Consider the following 17,353-nt stretch of genomic DNA (forward strand, 5'->3'; position numbering starts at 1 on the left):
CGGTTTCGGTTTCGAAATAGCCGTTACATAGGCGACACTTGGCGGTCAGAAGTGGCATCTCTCGCTGTCATGGCAGTCATCAGCTGGGTAGCTCTGAATCAGCGAAACGTTGCTCTGAATGTGCGAAAGTTGTGTTCGTAGGTGTCAAGGCTTCCTGCGCAGCTTTATTCTACAGATTAAACCCGTCCATAGTATAGCACAACAGGGAAAGGAAACGCCATGGCCCACGTAAGAAAGCTAAGCATCAGCGGGTTCCGCACAGACGATGACGACGACGACAGAAATCTCGACGCCTCCTACAAGTTTGGTTGGCCCGGGGAATCGGCGAACGGTGGAACGACGACTCCGTCGCTTTTGAACGATCCGGTACGCCTCGAATTTATCATTCGACGTGACATGTACTGTTCGAAGAGAACATCGCGGAACTTCGGCGACTACGTGCAGAGCCGCGAACTGGGCCTCCATCATAGACAACGGCTGGGTGTGAACGAGACGTACGGCGCCCGACACCTGCTCCAGAACGGCCTCTACCGCGAGCGCGAGATCAGCCTAGGTCGCATAAACAAGGTATTTTGCTCGGCGTGGCTCTCGGAGCGTCAAATAGTGTTCGGCACGAAGTGCAACAAACTCATGGTGCTTGACTCGGAGAACGGCAAGCTCTGCCAGATTCCGAGCCTGCAGAGCTCGCATGCCAGCCCACCGCCCGAGAACCACTGCGGCATCCACGCTCTCCAGATGAACCCGTCGCGGACTCTTCTGGCGACGGGCGCCCAGCACTCGAACGACACGGCCATCTACAGGCTGCCCACCTTGGACCCAGTGTGCGTCGGCGAGAGGGCTCACACGGACTGGATCTTCGACCTGGCATGGCTCGATGACGAGTTTTACGTGACTGGTTCGCGGGACGCGACGCTGGCACTGTGGAGAGTGCAGGAGCCGCGCGGTTGGGACGACGTCGCCTGGGATGCGCCCTCGCTGCTGCCGCTGCGCTACCAGGTGGTGAGGCCGCTCGCCGTGCGCGGCTGCAAGGACGCCGACAAGATCCGAGCGCTGCTGTTCAGCCGACGGCACGACGAGATCGTCGCGCTGTCGCTCAACGCTTACATCCACCAATGGGACGCGCGCACGCTTCGCTGGAAGGCATCCCACAAGATGCCTTACTGCCAAGAGAACGTCTGCCTCGCGCAGCAGCCGGAGCGCAACGTCTATGCGGTCGGTTCCAAGTCGTACGTCACGTTTCTGGACTCGCGGACGCTTCAGCAGACGCACAAGGTTCCGTCAAAGTATATCGGCTGCGGTATACGGTCTCTGAGCTTCATGGATGACCTGCTAACCATCGGTACTGGTATAGGTGTGCTGCTGTTCTTTGACTTGCGCGCTTCCAAGTACCTCGAAGACGCCGATAGGGCCAGGTACAGCACCCTGAAAGCCAACAGGGGCTGGGTCCATGCCGATGAGTTGTACCGTGAAGTTTTCTGGAACACTGAGTACAATCCAGCCATCTACACGCACTGCTATGATCCTTCGGGGCTGCGGCTGTTTGCAGCTGGTGGACCCCTGCCCGCGAGCCTTCAAGGCAACTATGCTGGGCTGTGGTATTGACAGTGGCAGTCATAACACACAACAAGGCCTTTGACAGCTCTGCCTGCGAGTGAGCCATAGCTGTGGGTCAAAAACCAATGTCCCATATGCCTTCACGTGGCACTGAGTGAAGTTTTATAATAGTACAGCAAAGTCTACCAATGTGTGCTTTGTGCCATTCAGTTGTGAAAGTGGCTGGCCCGCCTTCCAGCTCTTTCTCCCATGAGTGCAAAAACGAAACGGCAATGCTTGCATGTGACTTGAAACCCCTGCATGAAAGGCCATTTGCTGTGTGTCGTGGCAGAGCCAAATTTCTCCAGACAGAGTCATTGTGAAATTTGACTCCCAGTGCATGTGTTGCTGTGCTTGTTTGGGTTATGGGTGCATGACATGATGCGCCTGTGCCCTTAAATGACGCTTGGTACAGTGTTCTCAAGCTTCTTTTTCCCTGTTTAGCCATCACTTACCTTTGTCAATCTACTGTATGAAGAAGGGTCTCTGGTGCCCTGTTGCTTATGGTGCTCGAGCATAAGTGAATGAAGGCATGCATGGTACTGAATGATATTCAGGCCCTGCTTTTAGGCCTGCTTCAATTGCAAAGTAGCCTGAAGCCTCACGAAAGAAACTGATGTTCTCCACAGCACACATTATCCACACTGTTGTTTGTCTTGCCTCGCACCTTATACCAATGGCAGGTGGGCCTTTTATTCAGTCATGGCTATCAAGTGGCGCTCTCGGGCAGCCTTTCAGGTCGTTGGAGCACTGCAGAGAAATGGAGCTGCGCTGTGTTGCGTTTCTAAAGCCACTTGTGATAATGCTGTCGCATTTTATCATGAAAAGTGTATTTCGTGTCAGACCAGCGAAAACAAATGTATAATTTGCAAGTGGATGAAGTCCTCTCATTGTGTAAGGAATCTCTTTGGCTGCATTTTGGCCTGGTTCATCTGTCCAAATGATTATCCAGAAGTGTTCACTTCGTGGTTGTATGTTCTTGTGTGCGTTTCTTTGTTTGGTGACACTGCCCCACACACTCTTTCGGAACTTATTTTAGACATAATATAACTAGCTGATGTGTTTTAAAAAGTGAATTGCTGTTTTTGGCATTCGCATGATTTGAACACTTGTTATATGTGCATTGTGAATGTTGCGCTTGGTTTTTTAGAAGCCAGATGTCCTTTCCGACACCTTTGTTCCTTTTTACTGTTTTTCTGCAAAGACTTGTGTATTGCCTTACAAGCTGACCACATTCGTGTGATAGTCAGCGCTATAAAGTCTTTTTTTCTGGTGTTTTTTTTTTTCTTGTTATGGCGAATGCCTTTCATTGGGCACATTGTTCTGGATTATAGCTTTGTTGGCCCAGTAATGAATGTCAACGTGCTGGAGTGAGGTCGCTAAAGCATCTTGCTTTACTAACGTTAGCTTGCACTCTCATGATTGGCCTGTGCAGCGCTTTCGCCAGAGGTTGTCAACATGGCAAGGTGCGAGTACGAATGGAAAACTACCTGGTATGTGACGTTGGAGGCAAAGCAAACATTCGGAAAGCAAGATCCTTGCGCAATCTCACCCCTGAACTTTTCCTTGGTCCCTGTAAGCCTATTTCTATATACTTGTCATGATGAGTGCTCACAAATGTGGCTTCTGCAAGTTGCGTCCTAACATGATCTTGAATGTTAGAGAGATGCTTCATTTTGAAGCTAAGCGGGTTAAACCATAGTGTTGCAGTTACTAAAATTACTTGGGGAACTCTGTTGCTAGTCATATAAAGGAGCTTCAAGTATGGTGATTCAGCTGGCATGGGGAATTGTGGGCTGCAGATGGACTTGCCAAAACTTTGTCGTGATGCTTTCAAATATTTTGGTTTGCAACTTCTCAAATTTATGATTTCCAAGACAGCATTGCATTGCAAATTTAGTGATTTGCATTGTTTATGCATGTGTGCAAATTGCCTTGCCGTGCTTAGAAAACTGAATACTTGGAAAGTGAACGTGCAGTAAATGAAGTTACGAGCATAAAGATTATACCTTCACATACTAACCGTCATTCCCTCAATAGCTGAATTATTTGCAGGGCCACAGTTCCCTTGGGTAATTTTTGTAGGAAGTTCTGCCGGTCATCATATCAGTTGAGAGTCACGGTTGGGATTTATTAGCCTTGTTACCCGGCAATGTCAGGAACTTCTCGATTGGTTACTTCATTGCTGAGGTGTCATGAATCTGTATGAGTCATTGAGGAGCGCCCGAGAGTGTTTGTAAAACTTGAATCCTAGAAAGAAGTATGGTGCTAATGTCTCACATAGGCTTCCTTCATTGTGCTTCAAGTAGCAACAAAATGATTTGGGTGAAAATGGAAAAGTGGGTGAGTTGAATTACAGTCATTAATTTAAATTCATTACATTAATTAGAACTGTGGATGAGCACAGCTGACAGATACAAAAAGAAAGGACAATACAAGTGCTGTACTGAAAGAGACGCATGACAAATAAGTCCAAAGTGGAACACGTCAAGTTGAAGTAGGAAGGCAACCAAAACCTCTTGCAGTATTACCTATACACCAAACATGTGGGAATAAATACGAGTCAGATATGCACATTTGTCCTTTAGTTCACGCTTGGCAAAGGACGAGTGTGTACATCTGGGTCGTAATTAATCACGCATGTTTGGTGTGTAGGTGACACTGTCATGAGGCGGATGTGGCATGCCAGCAGCAGCTACAGTCTGGCACATGCCTTTTTTGTAAGGCATGATCTAGTTCATCCAGATATAAGGCACTGATGGGGTGATGGTGTGCAGAATGATATGTGGTGAGAAGGTGTGGGGACATCACGAGGACCTGTGTACCATGGTAGTATACTGCCTACAGACCTGTCCAATGGGGTGGCCTAATCTGCATTCACTGTGATGGTTTATCACATCCCAAGGGAGAGAGAGGGCCTAAGACAGTTGCATGCATGTGTGCTTGGAAAAAGGTATGAGGGAGTCAGAAGTAGAGAATGGGATTTCTGGGCCTCCTTTGGTACAGCACGCTATTAGTTTCGCTCAGCTTGACAAGTTTTTGGCAAATATACTTGTCATCTGAGAGAGGTGCCCCAGTGTCTTCGTGTGGACTAGCAAAGAAGGTTGCTTGTTGCCTGCTATCCCCTGATGGCCGCGAATTTCAGAAGTACGTGACGAGGCGCACTGTGCCTTGCTTGGTGGGCGTTTTTAACGAAGAGAGTAAGATTATAATACAACTTTTTCTTGTGCAGTGCGATTGTAGTGTAGTTGTTGGGTACTCGTTTCAAAGGTGTGGAGTTCTTGGTTCAAACATGAACGTTGATGAGAATCTTTTTCTTTCTTGCCTTGGTATTTTGTGTGCTATTACAGTATAGCTCGTTCCTTAGCTCATAACTGCTTGGCCAAGCAAACGCTGCATTTGGTCCGCTATAATGCAACATTTTTGCCGCTTTAATGCACAACCAAAAGCAATGCACAAGGTGTTTTATTCATGTGTAGTGGAAGACGGCAGAATCATAAAATAAGCAATTGAATCTAAAAGGAACTCTGTTGCACTAGTTATGCCAGATTGTGGACCATATAAAGTAGTATGTCTGAGCAAACAGAGCAGCATGATTTGCATTTGCTGCTAGCTTGTTAGCAGAATGTACTTCAAAGTTCATTACTAGTCAATACCAATTGAAGTGATAAAGGCTCACCATGCCATCCGGCATGAATTAGGCTGGACTTCGTCTCATTTTTTGGCCTTGGAAGAATTGAGGGTCACAGGTTAAAGTGTATATATACGTTTAGTAAAAACTAAAAAAAAGACAACGTGAGGAATAAAACATGGAGCTGTAACAGTGAATAGTTTAGAAACCTGGGCACTGTGGACTTCCAATAGACAAAGTGGAATTGCTGACTCGGGCACTGTGCAGACATTGCCAAAGGGAGTGACCTGCCAGCAGGTAATAACTTGCACTTTGCTTCCAGCGTGCAATATTTGTCTTTTTGTTCTTCACTACCTGGCTGACTCTCTTGAGGTTGTGAGAAGCTGACAGCTGCGAAGAAATACACATTTTCTTTGAGTCTGACTTGCATGTCCTGCTGTGGCACTGGATTCGACAGTAGCTGCTCACTGGCCATGCAGTTTTTGCTGTAGAGCCCAAGTTTGTGCGTTTGACTTTTAGCGACGACAGCTGCATTAGATGGGGCAGAATGCAGGAATGCTGGTCAGTATGATATCATTAATTTCAAAGTATTTTGTGTGCCGAGTTGTTGTAAAAGGTCCTTGAATGAACATTGCCAATTGTCTATGGCTATCTTGGGATGTAAGGTAGTCAAAGATAAGTCGGCAGTTGTGCGAGTTGGCGACCAGACACTTCAGAACGTGGGAAGGAGCGCACAGTAGAAGACGCAAAGCGTTGCTGGCACATCCATCCTTTGGAGATGATTGGAGGCTTTAGTGTAGTTAGCAATCTATATTTAAAATGGCTGTGCAAATGGTGCACTAGTTATGCACCATCAGTAGCATGCACCCAGTGCTAGGAAGCGAGCTCCTCACCTGTGGGCCACGAGAACTTGCTCACATCCTAGTTCCAAGTGACCCAGTTAGTGTCAAAAGAGGTTCATTGAAGAGTGGAACATCCCCAGTGACCCATTTTGTCATAAGAAGGTTTGTTGAAGAAGAGCAACATATACCTGATGACCCAAGCTGGTCAGATGGTTGGTTTTGAAGCTTGTTCCCTCAGCACAGAAGCCCCAACGCTCTACCCATCTACCCAGCGACCCAAGTTGGCATGAAAGATAGCCAAAGACAAGCATACAGATACCATATACTGGGTCAAGTTCAAAAAGAAGGATAATCACATTAAAATGGGTTATCTAGTCCTTTTATTCTCCTTCTGTGGTGTGTGCTGTCCACTGCTTTCTGTTTTATCATTACTGATAACTGACTAGGCCTCAGCAGATGCATTAAAAATTAAAGTATGGGGTTTTACGTGCCGAAACCAGATCATGAGGCACAGCGAAGCGGGAGACTCTAAATTTGGGCCACATGGGGTTCTTTTAACGTGCACCTAAATATAAGCACACCGGTGCATTCACATTTCACCCCCATCGAAACGCAGCTGTCGTGGCAGGGATTCGATCCCGCGACCTCGTGCTTAGCAGCCCAACACCATAGCCACTATATCTTTTGTAGCCACTACAAAAGCTCTTTTAAGATAAGGTGCTCAGAGCTGCTCCTCAATTTTTTTTTGCTTTGTACAGTTAGAGCCCTTCAATGCTTTCAAAGACTCTGGTACAGTCTATGACTTCTCTGATACAACGAGAGGTTTACAGCCATTAATAGCACATGTTTCAGTGTGTCAAAATAACTTATATACAACTAATTTTGAAATTGCAACACATGAAGTCTATTTTTAAGGCTGAATAATATTCAGCTTGATTTGAACTGCATTGCACATTTGACCACCTTTTCGAAGCATGTGAACACCTGCTAGCATCCATGCGAGTTATCAGGGTCGTGGCTGTTGATTTCACAATAAAGAAAACAAGAAAAAAATGACCAATAAAGATTTTGTAAAGCAGTAGTTTGTAGCTCATAGTTTAATGAATAGTTTGATTTTGTAGCAGTAGGAGATAAACAACATGTAAGAGGCAGCAGAAGATCCACTTAAACAGCCAGTCAAGCTCGTTATATCTAATATTTACTGTATTTGTGCAATGTTAAAGTGTGGAGGAAAGTAACGTAGAAGTAACTGATTGCTTTTTAGTAAGTCGAACCTCCATATATAACGAAGTTGTACTTGCAGCGAAAAACGATCGTTAAACAACAAATTTTGTGAATTCAAATTTTTACAGTTTCAGAATTAACAACTTCACAAATTCCTAGTGCATTTCTGATGGGCGGTATCTTGTTAATATGCGCTTATAAACGAATCGTACAAAGGTCGGGCCATAATAGCGCGGTTATGAGCGTCAGCGCATGCGTGGTGCAGATCGCGCAGAGAGCAATGCACGGACGTGGCGCACGGCGCCCGAGATCTGCATGCGTCGCGCCGCACTGCAAATCTTGGGTGTCGTGGCTGATCGCGCTTAGTGTCCGCTGTTGGCGCCCACAAATAAAAAAACAAAGGGCAAAAAATGCGGATATTCGTACAGAGCTAAAAAAAAAGAAAAGAGTAAGAGTTCGCCAGAAATTTAAGGTGGAACATGATGGTAAATGAGACGACTAAATGAAATAAGGTTCGTAGTTTTTATCGGTGTCACGCGCGCTCGGGCGAGCATTAACGGATGTCACTCGATTACCACGAACTCGCTATCACAACGTGAGCGAACGCGTCGCACCGCGTATCGGAAACTTGAGATCACGCGACCGCGGACGCGACGCGCGAGAATCCGGTGCGCATCAAGGCACTTAACGGCTAGGCCTTTGCAGTGCCAGGGATCGCCGACTGTGTTCGCCGCTGTCACCTTTATTTGAGTGTAATCTGTTTTTGAGGGCACAAGTCCGCCCAATAAAACGCTAGTTCCCAGGTAGCACAAAAGCGATACGTAACGTTTTCGTAGCATTTATCCAAGACGATAAAAACGGGTTAAAAACACGAATATGAGAATTTCGGCGGAAAAACGTCGTATATCTCTGCTAATGTCCGGCTTAATTACTTTCTTGAGACGATCTAGAACAGGTCTGCAAGACATATTCGAAAAGCTGGTCTAGAAATAGGATTGGGAAAGACACAAGTAATCCCTTTGCCAAAACTATTCGTAACCAATTTCTAAACGTTTTTAGGACGTTATCAAAAAGCTGGTCTAGAAGCGGTCTTGAAAGGTTTACGATCATCTGAAGCTAATTTTCGCGGGTGATGGGCGCGATCAGACATCGTTGTTCAAAACACGCGTTTAGTTTCGTCTCACGCGAAACAAACCTCATTGGCCTAGGCCGTTGGCACGGCCTAGGCCAATCGCGTGAGGTGAAACTGATTGGGCGTTTCGAACAACGATCTCCAATCGCACCCCAGATGAGTAGAAGCGTCGGTGTTGACTGTAAGAGCCATGGCGCAGTGCCAAGCACTGTTCCCCGCATGGCCGGCGCATCCTCTACCAAGTCGCACGAAAATGAGCCTGTTAGGAATAATGAATCCTTAATACCGCCTTTAGTAAGCTACGATGCTTACAACCACAATGGGAATGACATCCTGCAAAGAACAAATGGCCACGTCTTGGCAGCTGGCCAGACCAAGCCCTTTATGCCAAGAGTGCATGAAATGAGAACATTGTGACAAAGCAAAAACACTTTATTAAAATGTAATGCTTATGCAAGGTTCGAACAAACTGTGTGAGAAATGCAAATAGAAGTAAAAGTACATCAACAATGACAAAAGTCGCAGAAAGTATTCGTAATGAACTCGAAAGTGAACATTCACTAGCACATAAACAAAATTCCAAGTACACATACAAAAACCTGGAGTGTACTAAAGTGTCTAATTTATCATAGTAAAGTGCACGTGCTATTAGATGTACTAGAGTTATGCAGAAGTGACATCGGATCGAATGGAAGAAGTAGACTGAAAAATGCAAGAGTATGAATCGGATGGTAACTGCCTCCAAGGAATGTTACCAATCAGCTAGAAGCTTGAAAAGAGCACAAAAAGAAATACCACCGCATACCATCATAAAACAATCCTGTGGCAGAAATAAAAAAAAAATGGGAACAATGCAAAATTGGAAATATTGCCTTTAGGATATATCAAAGAAGGTAATGGCGAGAAAAAATAACCATACAACAAAAAAGCAATAAAGTGAAATTAGTGCAGAATACTTAAACGTGTAACAAGTGTAACAAGTGAACACTACTGTAGTACAGCGAACGATGAGACAGTAATGCTGCATCTTGCCACTCCAGAACGTGAGAAATGAATACGCAAGCCTCATATAAGAAACTTACATAAACATGGAAATAAACTGGAACGCACTGGAAGCTGCATTTGTGTAACAAAGGAAGCAATGGTCATAATAAATAGTAAGTGTTTTATCTAACAAGCCCTTTGCAAGAGGCAAAGTTGTACCTCTCTGGCAAAAACAAAGTTGCAACGAATAATTTGCAAACCAGCAAATACATTAATTAGCACACTAACATGTCACACTTTGCGCACATCTCCAGTCTCCTAAAGTAAAAAAAAAAAGCACTCTGAATGAGAAAAACGTTTAACACATGTAGCCCAGAGCAAATTCTTTGCCAGTTCACTCACACTTTCCCATCCAAAAACATTTGCCACAAAGTCCAGGCACAGTTCCACTGATGTTTACCAATTTACCCCCCCTTTTACGTCCAAAAATATTTGGCACATAGTCCAGGCAGATAAACAGCTTGAGAGTACCCTACTGATTATTGTGCAGTACCGCTGCTGGAAATAGAACTGCCGCACATGCTGCTAGTGGTTTTAACGTAGACACACTTGCTGCCCTGGACAGGTATGCTCAGATACCTGCACTGGTGCTCCAGTTTGTCGAAGTAGACACATTGATGCACTACTCTGGTAATTGAAATGTTTTGAATGCACAAGTATTGGCTTCACCAGAAAGACTTGCCCACATACCACCAACCACACTGGCATATATATGCACTTGCTCTTCACTCAGTAGCATTGAACTTAATGTGTTCCCTATGTGGGAGCCATGTGTAAAACCGGTGTCACACGACCACTCTCGATCGCGATCAAGCCCGATCCGGATCGAAATTATCGATGCGACTGGCTCACTCTCGTAGCTTGCGCAGAGGAGCCAATCACGACCGAGAAATTCGATTTGTAACGGACTGGATAGCGGCTAAAAGAGCCCCATGTGAAACCGGCATCAAATAATGCACAGGCGTACGCTAGGAAAATGTCTTTGTCCTTGCACAAGGACAAAGAACTGCGACATGCCCTGTTGTGCGAAGCTCGTGAACAGAACACATGTATATATATATATATAAAAAACTGCCAGAGCGCTTCGCGAACTCCATGCGCACACCGTGTGCGCATGATGGCACCCGCACGAACTCTGCAGGCCGCCGTAAGCGCGAAGGGCGCACAGCGTACATTCCGACACATGTCCCAAACTGCAAACAATCGTACTACCTAAAGCATACAAGTTATTTTATACCAAGGACATACTCGACTCACGTATGCAGTATCCACAAGCGAGTTATGCAGCGTACATGCTGTATCCGTTCGCCAAATAGCAAAATTGATAACAAGCACAAAGCTACAAGGGACTCAATAGATTAGTACCATCTGAGGCGTCAAATAAAATCGAATTTGGCCGTTTCATATATTGCACACAATATACGGACACATGTGGTACCCGGTAAGACCATGAAATACCCATCACGTGGGTAAAGGGGGCGAAAACACAATCGTGAACCTGAAGCGCAAACGATAAAAGCACGGTATGGTGCACGCAAAATTCTGTCAGTGCGCTGTAGCGCGAGGGAAGAAAATAGGGCGAGCACTTGACCTCACCTTTTGGGATACCGCACTAGTACTGAATCATTAAAAAAATAGCCTGTTTGAACCAGTTCCCTTGTCTGCAACACTCTTGCTAAACGGGAGACTAAAATACCACGATGACGGCTCTATTGCGGAGATCGGCAAGGTGCGCACAGACAGAAATTTTGCCGCCTTTCTTCGCATTCTGCAAAATGCTTTCTTGTTAGGATCACGCATAGCGGCCGATCCCGACGCTAGGGACACACAGGCACGATTTCGTCCCCCTAACTTTCGTCCTTATACTGCCCTCAACGCCTTAATTACAGCGTCAGTGAAAAGGCGCCTCACATAACATGACAATGAACTTGAAGAGCTGATTAGTGCCCTCCACTCCGCGCCCTCCAATTGAAAACACTACTGATTTCCAAATTAAACTACACAGACAGATCGCACAACCCAAACTAATCACAGAACGTCGTTTTCTTGACGGCAAAACCCTGTAACACTTACATGACAAAGGGCAGCGGCAGCACATTCAGAACAGCCGCGATCATACCACAGCACAATGCAAGTGCGATAACGCTATTAAGCCGGGCTCAAACAGATCGCACAACCCAAACTAATCACAGAATGTCGTTTTCTTGACAGCAAAGCACTGCAACACTTACATGACAAAGGGCAGCGGCAGCACATTCAGAACAGTCGCAAACAGACCATAGTGCCATGCGAGTGCGACAACGCAACTATGCTCGGCTTCACGAATAACGTGGCCGCCTTGGTCACATAACAGTTGAAAACACTACTGATTTCCAAATTAAAACCACACAAACATATCGCACAACCCAAACTGATCACAGAATATCGTTTTCTTGACAGCAAAACACTGCGACACTTACATAGCAAAGGGCAGCGGCAGCACATTCAGAACAGCCGCAAACACACTACAGCGCGATGCGAGTGCTGTGACGCGACGACGCCATGACGACGCGACTATGCCCGGCTCGCCCGGCTGCCCGGCATCACGAATCACGTGGCCACCTTGCTCACATGATTTGACGACGGTATCGCCACCTTGCGCAAAGTTGGATCGCGTTGATGGGTTGTTGAATATTGTAGAAGCCGCTGAAGAGGCTGACGCGCCGTGGCGTGGCGCCTTCAGTCGTTTTCAAAACGTATTCACCCTCGTTTTTAAGCTGCCTGGCTTCCAACGTTATCACAACGTATTCACCCCTCGTTTTTAAGCTATCTTGTTTGGAACGTCTTTGATGCGTCGATTTTGGTCAAAAATCCGTTTCAGACGTTGAATCCCTTAATACGACGTTTTCAAGACTTTGTGGGCTACCTGGGTTTCGTCTTTCTCAGTTTGGCTGCTTTCTTCACCGTCACTACCACGTGACATCTGGTGGAGGTGCTTGTGCGTTCATGCACCGAGCGCCCCCGCAAAGCCGCGATCCAAGCCCGAGGCCAAAACGAACATCGCCCAAGACCAGCGTGCTAGCCGCAGACTACAAGGACTGCCCCCAGAACACAGATTCTACCTGAGACGACAAAGAAGAACGTGGCCAAGACAACCCCAATGGCTCCCTTAGTGTCCCCCGTTATCCTCCAACAACATCGGGACCCACCGACCTTGATGGAGCAGCGACTGAAGACCCGGAACCCTGGCGGGAGACCTACGAACGAATCGCGTCTTTCAACAACTGGGACTACGACGACAATTGCTGCGGTATGCATACTTCGCTTTAGGAGACGCCGCCAGAACGCGGTTTGAGAACCGGGAGTCGACCTGACAACATGGGACCTGTTCGTAGCGGCTTCCTGCGCACCTTTACGAGAGTCGTGCGCAAGGAAAGGGCCGAAGCTACGCTGGACGCCCGAGCGCAGCTACCTAACGTGAACGTTGCTATCTTTACGGAAGAAATGAGCCGTCTCTTCCGCCACGCCGACCCGGATATGCCCGAGGAGAAGAAAGTCCGCATACTCATGCTTGGTGTGAAGGAAGAACTTTTCGACGCAATGATACGAAGCCCACCGAAGACCGTAGAAGAGTTCCTTCGAGAGGCCACCAGCATCGAGAAGACACTTGAAATGCGGAACCGGCGATTCAACCGCAGCACGAACTCTACAAACTACGCAGGAATTCAACCACTGGCCACCGACGATCTGCGCGAGACCATCAGAGCGGTCGTGCGGAAAGAGCTGCAGAAGTCTTACCCGAGGTCGCAGCTTCAAGTGGCCTCAATCGCCGAAATGGTCAAAGATGAGGTTCAGCGATCCCTTGCGTTCCTGAGCTGCAACCAGAATCACCGCAACCCCAGCCGGAAGCGATGCGCCTCCGTCGCCCGCCCGCAAGGCCCCCTTGCGCGACCGCGCCAGTGCCCTTCAACGCCACAATTCCGCCGTCCACCGCCGCCGCCGTCACTACGCCCAGCGCAGCTACGCGAGGAAGACGGACATTTGGCGCGCCCCTGACCACCGCCCGCCCTTGTTACCGCTGCGGAGAAGCGGGTGACGTCTACCGCCGATGCCCATGCCGGGAGATGGGACTACGAGGGTTCGCCGTTAACGCGCCGCGACCACATCTTGGCGAACGGCCTCGCGATATCGCCAACTACCTCGCCGCCACTCAGCGGAGCCCTCGACGACCGTCCCGTTCGCCGTCACCAGGCCGCTACCTGTCGCCGCAGCGCCGACCATACACTGGCCCAGCCCGGGGCTGGTCAGCGAGCCCATATCTGGAAAACTAAAAGCTGCAACCGATGGAGGTGCGGTTGCTGTTCGAAGTGACGAAGATCCTCCGCCGCCGACGAAGACGCCTAAGAAACTACCTCGACGACATAACGACACGCCGCCGTCCCGACGAATTTCGGAAGAAAAGAATACGCCGACGAAAGGGAACCTGACGACGCCCCGTACCAGCCACAGGTCAACGCGACGCAGCCGTGATCCGACACCAAGACCTAACTGTAACGCAAGACAAAGAACCACCGACGTCGACGTGCTTCTCGACGGCCACGCAGTCACCGCCTTAGTAGACACAGGAGCCGATTACTCCGTCATGAGTGGACCCATCGGCCCCAGTTGAAGAAAGTTAAGACTGTATGGGAAGGCCCACAAATTCGGACCGCTGGAGGACACCTCATCACGCCGACTGGAATCGGCACGGCAAGAATTACCGTTCATGACCGGACTTACCCTGCCACCTTCATTATCCTCCAACAGTGTTCACGAGACGTTATTCTCGGCATGGACTTCCTGAACCAACACGGCGCAATCATCGACCTGAAGTCGAAGTCGATAACGCTGTCGGAAGATCGAGCGATATCGCCGGAGGGCTCTCGCAGTCACCATGCCTTTAAGCGTGCTCGAAAGTCAAGTCAGCATCCCGCGCCACTCCAGCATTGTCATTTCCGTCGGCACCAAAACACCTGCCGACATAGAAGGCGTCATCGAGGGTGACCCACGTCTACTGCTAGACTAAAATTTGTGTCGCAAGAGGGATCGCTGGCCTGCACGGAGGAAAAACTAAAGTGTTGCTGACAAGCTTCAGCCAGGAGTTCAAGCACATCAACAAGGGCACGACGATCGCGTACATCGAGGAAATTCTGGAAGCCAGTCATGCATTTGTCCTCCCGGATTCTGCCGCATCTACCCCAACGACGATAGTTCCCGAACCAGACTTCGACATAAATACAAGTCTCCCCATGAGTAAGCAGCAACAGATCAGAAGTCTTCTCCGGCGATACAAAGACTGTTTTTTGACGTCATCGAGAATTCGACAAACACCAGTCGCAAAGCATCGCATAATAATTGAAGAGTGCGCTCGGCCACTCCGCAAGAGCCCTTGCCGAGTTTAGACGAGAGAACGTGAAGCTATAAGAGAACAAGTCGACGAAATGCTGCGCGACGACATCATCCAGCCGTCGAAAAGCCAGTGGGCATCCCCTGTTGTCTTGGTGAAGAAAAATAACGGAACCTTACGTTTCTGCGTCGACTATCGTCGACTGAACAAGATCACAAAGAAGGATATATAACCCATACCACGGATAGATGACGCATTAGATCGGCTCTGCAACGCAAAATACTTCTCGTCGATGGATCTCAAGTCTGGCTACTGGCAAATAGAAGTCAACGAGGGAGATCGCGAAAAGGGAGATCGCGTGATAGCTTACGCTAGCCGGTCGTTGTCAAAAGCGGAAGGCAATTATTCTACAACCGAAAGGAATGCCTCGCCATCGTTTGGGCTACAGCGAAATTTCGCCCTTACCTATATGGCAGGCCATTCAAAGTCGCGAGCGACCATCACGCTTTGTGTTGGCTAGCGAATTTAAAGGATCCTTCAGGACGACTGGCACGGTGGAGCCTCAGACTACAAGAATACGACATCACTGTAACCTACAAATCCAGGCGAAAACACCCTGATGCCGATTGTCTATCACGCGCCCCCACTGACCCGCCGCCGCAAGAGGACGAGGATGACGACGCCTTCCCTGGAATAATAAGCGCGGAAGACTTCACTGAACAGCAACGAGCAGACCCGGAGCTAAAAGGCCTCGTCGAGTATTTAGAAGGGCACACCGACGTTGTAGCACACAGTCTTGAAAACGTCATATTAAGGGATTCAACGTCTGAAACGGATTTTTGACCAAAATCGACGCATCAAAGACGTTCCAAACAAGATAGCTTAAAAACGAGGGGTGAATACGTTTTGATAACGTTGGAAGCCAGGCAGCTAAAAAAGGAGGGGTGAATACGTTTTGAAAACGGCTTCACATGACTAGCTCTATCTCGTTAGTTATCAAGCGTACCGGGTACATTATCGACAGCGTAATTTTTGGCGGGAGAATTCCTCGCTTGTCAAACAGCACTCGTCCTGTCAACTGCTCCTCTATTCGACCTACATTAGAATGAGTGCGGTAAGAAAAAGCAATTCTTTAGCGGTGTTAACCTAACGTCAGAAGAGACGAATGATTGCAAATGAAGTTGGCATCCCAACAGGAAGTGTTTTGGGCCAGGAGGAAGTGGGGCGTGAGTACAGAAACATCAAAGCTGCCCTTACGGCAATGGTAGTCGGCTGAGCCATCAGCAGGAAGAAAGAGAAGGAACCGGGTATGACTACTCGGTTCCTTCCAGTGTGTTTGGCATATCAAAGGTGTCATCACTAAATGTGACAATGAGCTCCTGGAAAATGAGTGGCGTCGCATGCAAATGCTTCAGAATTATCGCTGGACAAGGCAGCTCTGCCGTGTTTCCTCGTATTCACAATGCAGTGAGGTGAATACCTTACCGCTGAACTAAATTTTTTTTCACTACTGAGGCACGAGGGCTGCACAGTTTTCGTGCGTACAAAGCTAACATAATGTGCCCAATCGTTTGAATAGTGAAAACTGCGGTTTGGTTATACCATTATATATATATATATATATCTATATGAAATGTGTGTATGTGTGTGTGCACATGTTCACCTCCATATGAAATTTGAGGTGATATCTTATGCATATGCAATACAGTAAGCGTACATTATTCATCAAATAACGCGCTTCCCCCTGGGCCCCGTGAACAACTTGGAGCTTGGCTCCAGGGCGCTAAATCATGAATGTCACATGCAGCATAAATAAAAGTATCGAGTTAATAAGCGAACTTCACTATTGGTGCCAACGGAGGGACACATCGGTACAGTCGTGTCTAGTAACGGTGCTTCGTAGGAAGTGTGGCAACGAATTCTATACTGTGAGCACAATGTACATAGAAAAAAATTTGCAGAAACCATCGTCGATGATTGTTAATGCAAGCGATTAGACTGAGCGAGCGAGCGAACAAAAGAACGCGAGAGACAGCGAGCGAGAGAGAGAGCGAAATATAGTTAGCGTGAGAGCGAACGAACGAACGCGCGAGCCTTTTCCTTGCAAATCAACAGGCCGACGACTGACCACCGACGACTGAACTACGAAAACATCCGACGGAGAAGAGACAGAAAGCTATTCGCTTTAATATTTCTGAAACTCGTCGTTATAGGCTCGCCGCGCTTGGGCGCAGAGCGTGGTGTGATCGCACTTATATAGAAGCGGCAATTGTTTTTTAACACGCCGTAACCGCACTGACGCGGCACTGAAAGCGGAAAGCGTCCGAAATGAGAGAGGAAACAGAAAGGCCTTGCGGAACACCCAGTGGCAACTTCCAGCTCGCCACTCTTGCTGCAGATGGAGTGGTTAAAGAACAATGGAAGAGCGCGCGGCGTCTGGCTCTGCGCAACATGATTCACGGGTCGAGAAGTACAAAAGCGCAATGCGCACGACACGCAAGACGCGCACACCAAGGCGCCAC

At 47.8% G+C, this 17,353-nt stretch overlaps 1 protein-coding gene across 1 annotated transcript; it reads left to right on the forward strand.

Moving 5' to 3' along the window:
- The first annotated feature begins 59 nt into the window (after positions 1-59).
- Positions 60-2,868, forward strand: DCAF12 (DDB1 and CUL4 associated factor 12-like protein). Its single transcript, XM_075704462.1, has one exon. It carries the CDS (start codon positions 220-222, stop codon positions 1,600-1,602), a length of 1,383 nt encoding a protein of 460 aa, XP_075560577.1. The 5' UTR covers positions 60-219; the 3' UTR covers positions 1,603-2,868.
- The last annotated feature ends 14,485 nt before the right edge of the window (positions 2,869-17,353 follow it).

This window comes from Dermacentor variabilis, chromosome 9, assembly GCF_050947875.1.
Source record: "Dermacentor variabilis isolate Ectoservices chromosome 9, ASM5094787v1, whole genome shotgun sequence".
NCBI classification, from domain to species: Eukaryota; Metazoa; Arthropoda; class Arachnida; order Ixodida; family Ixodidae; genus Dermacentor; species Dermacentor variabilis.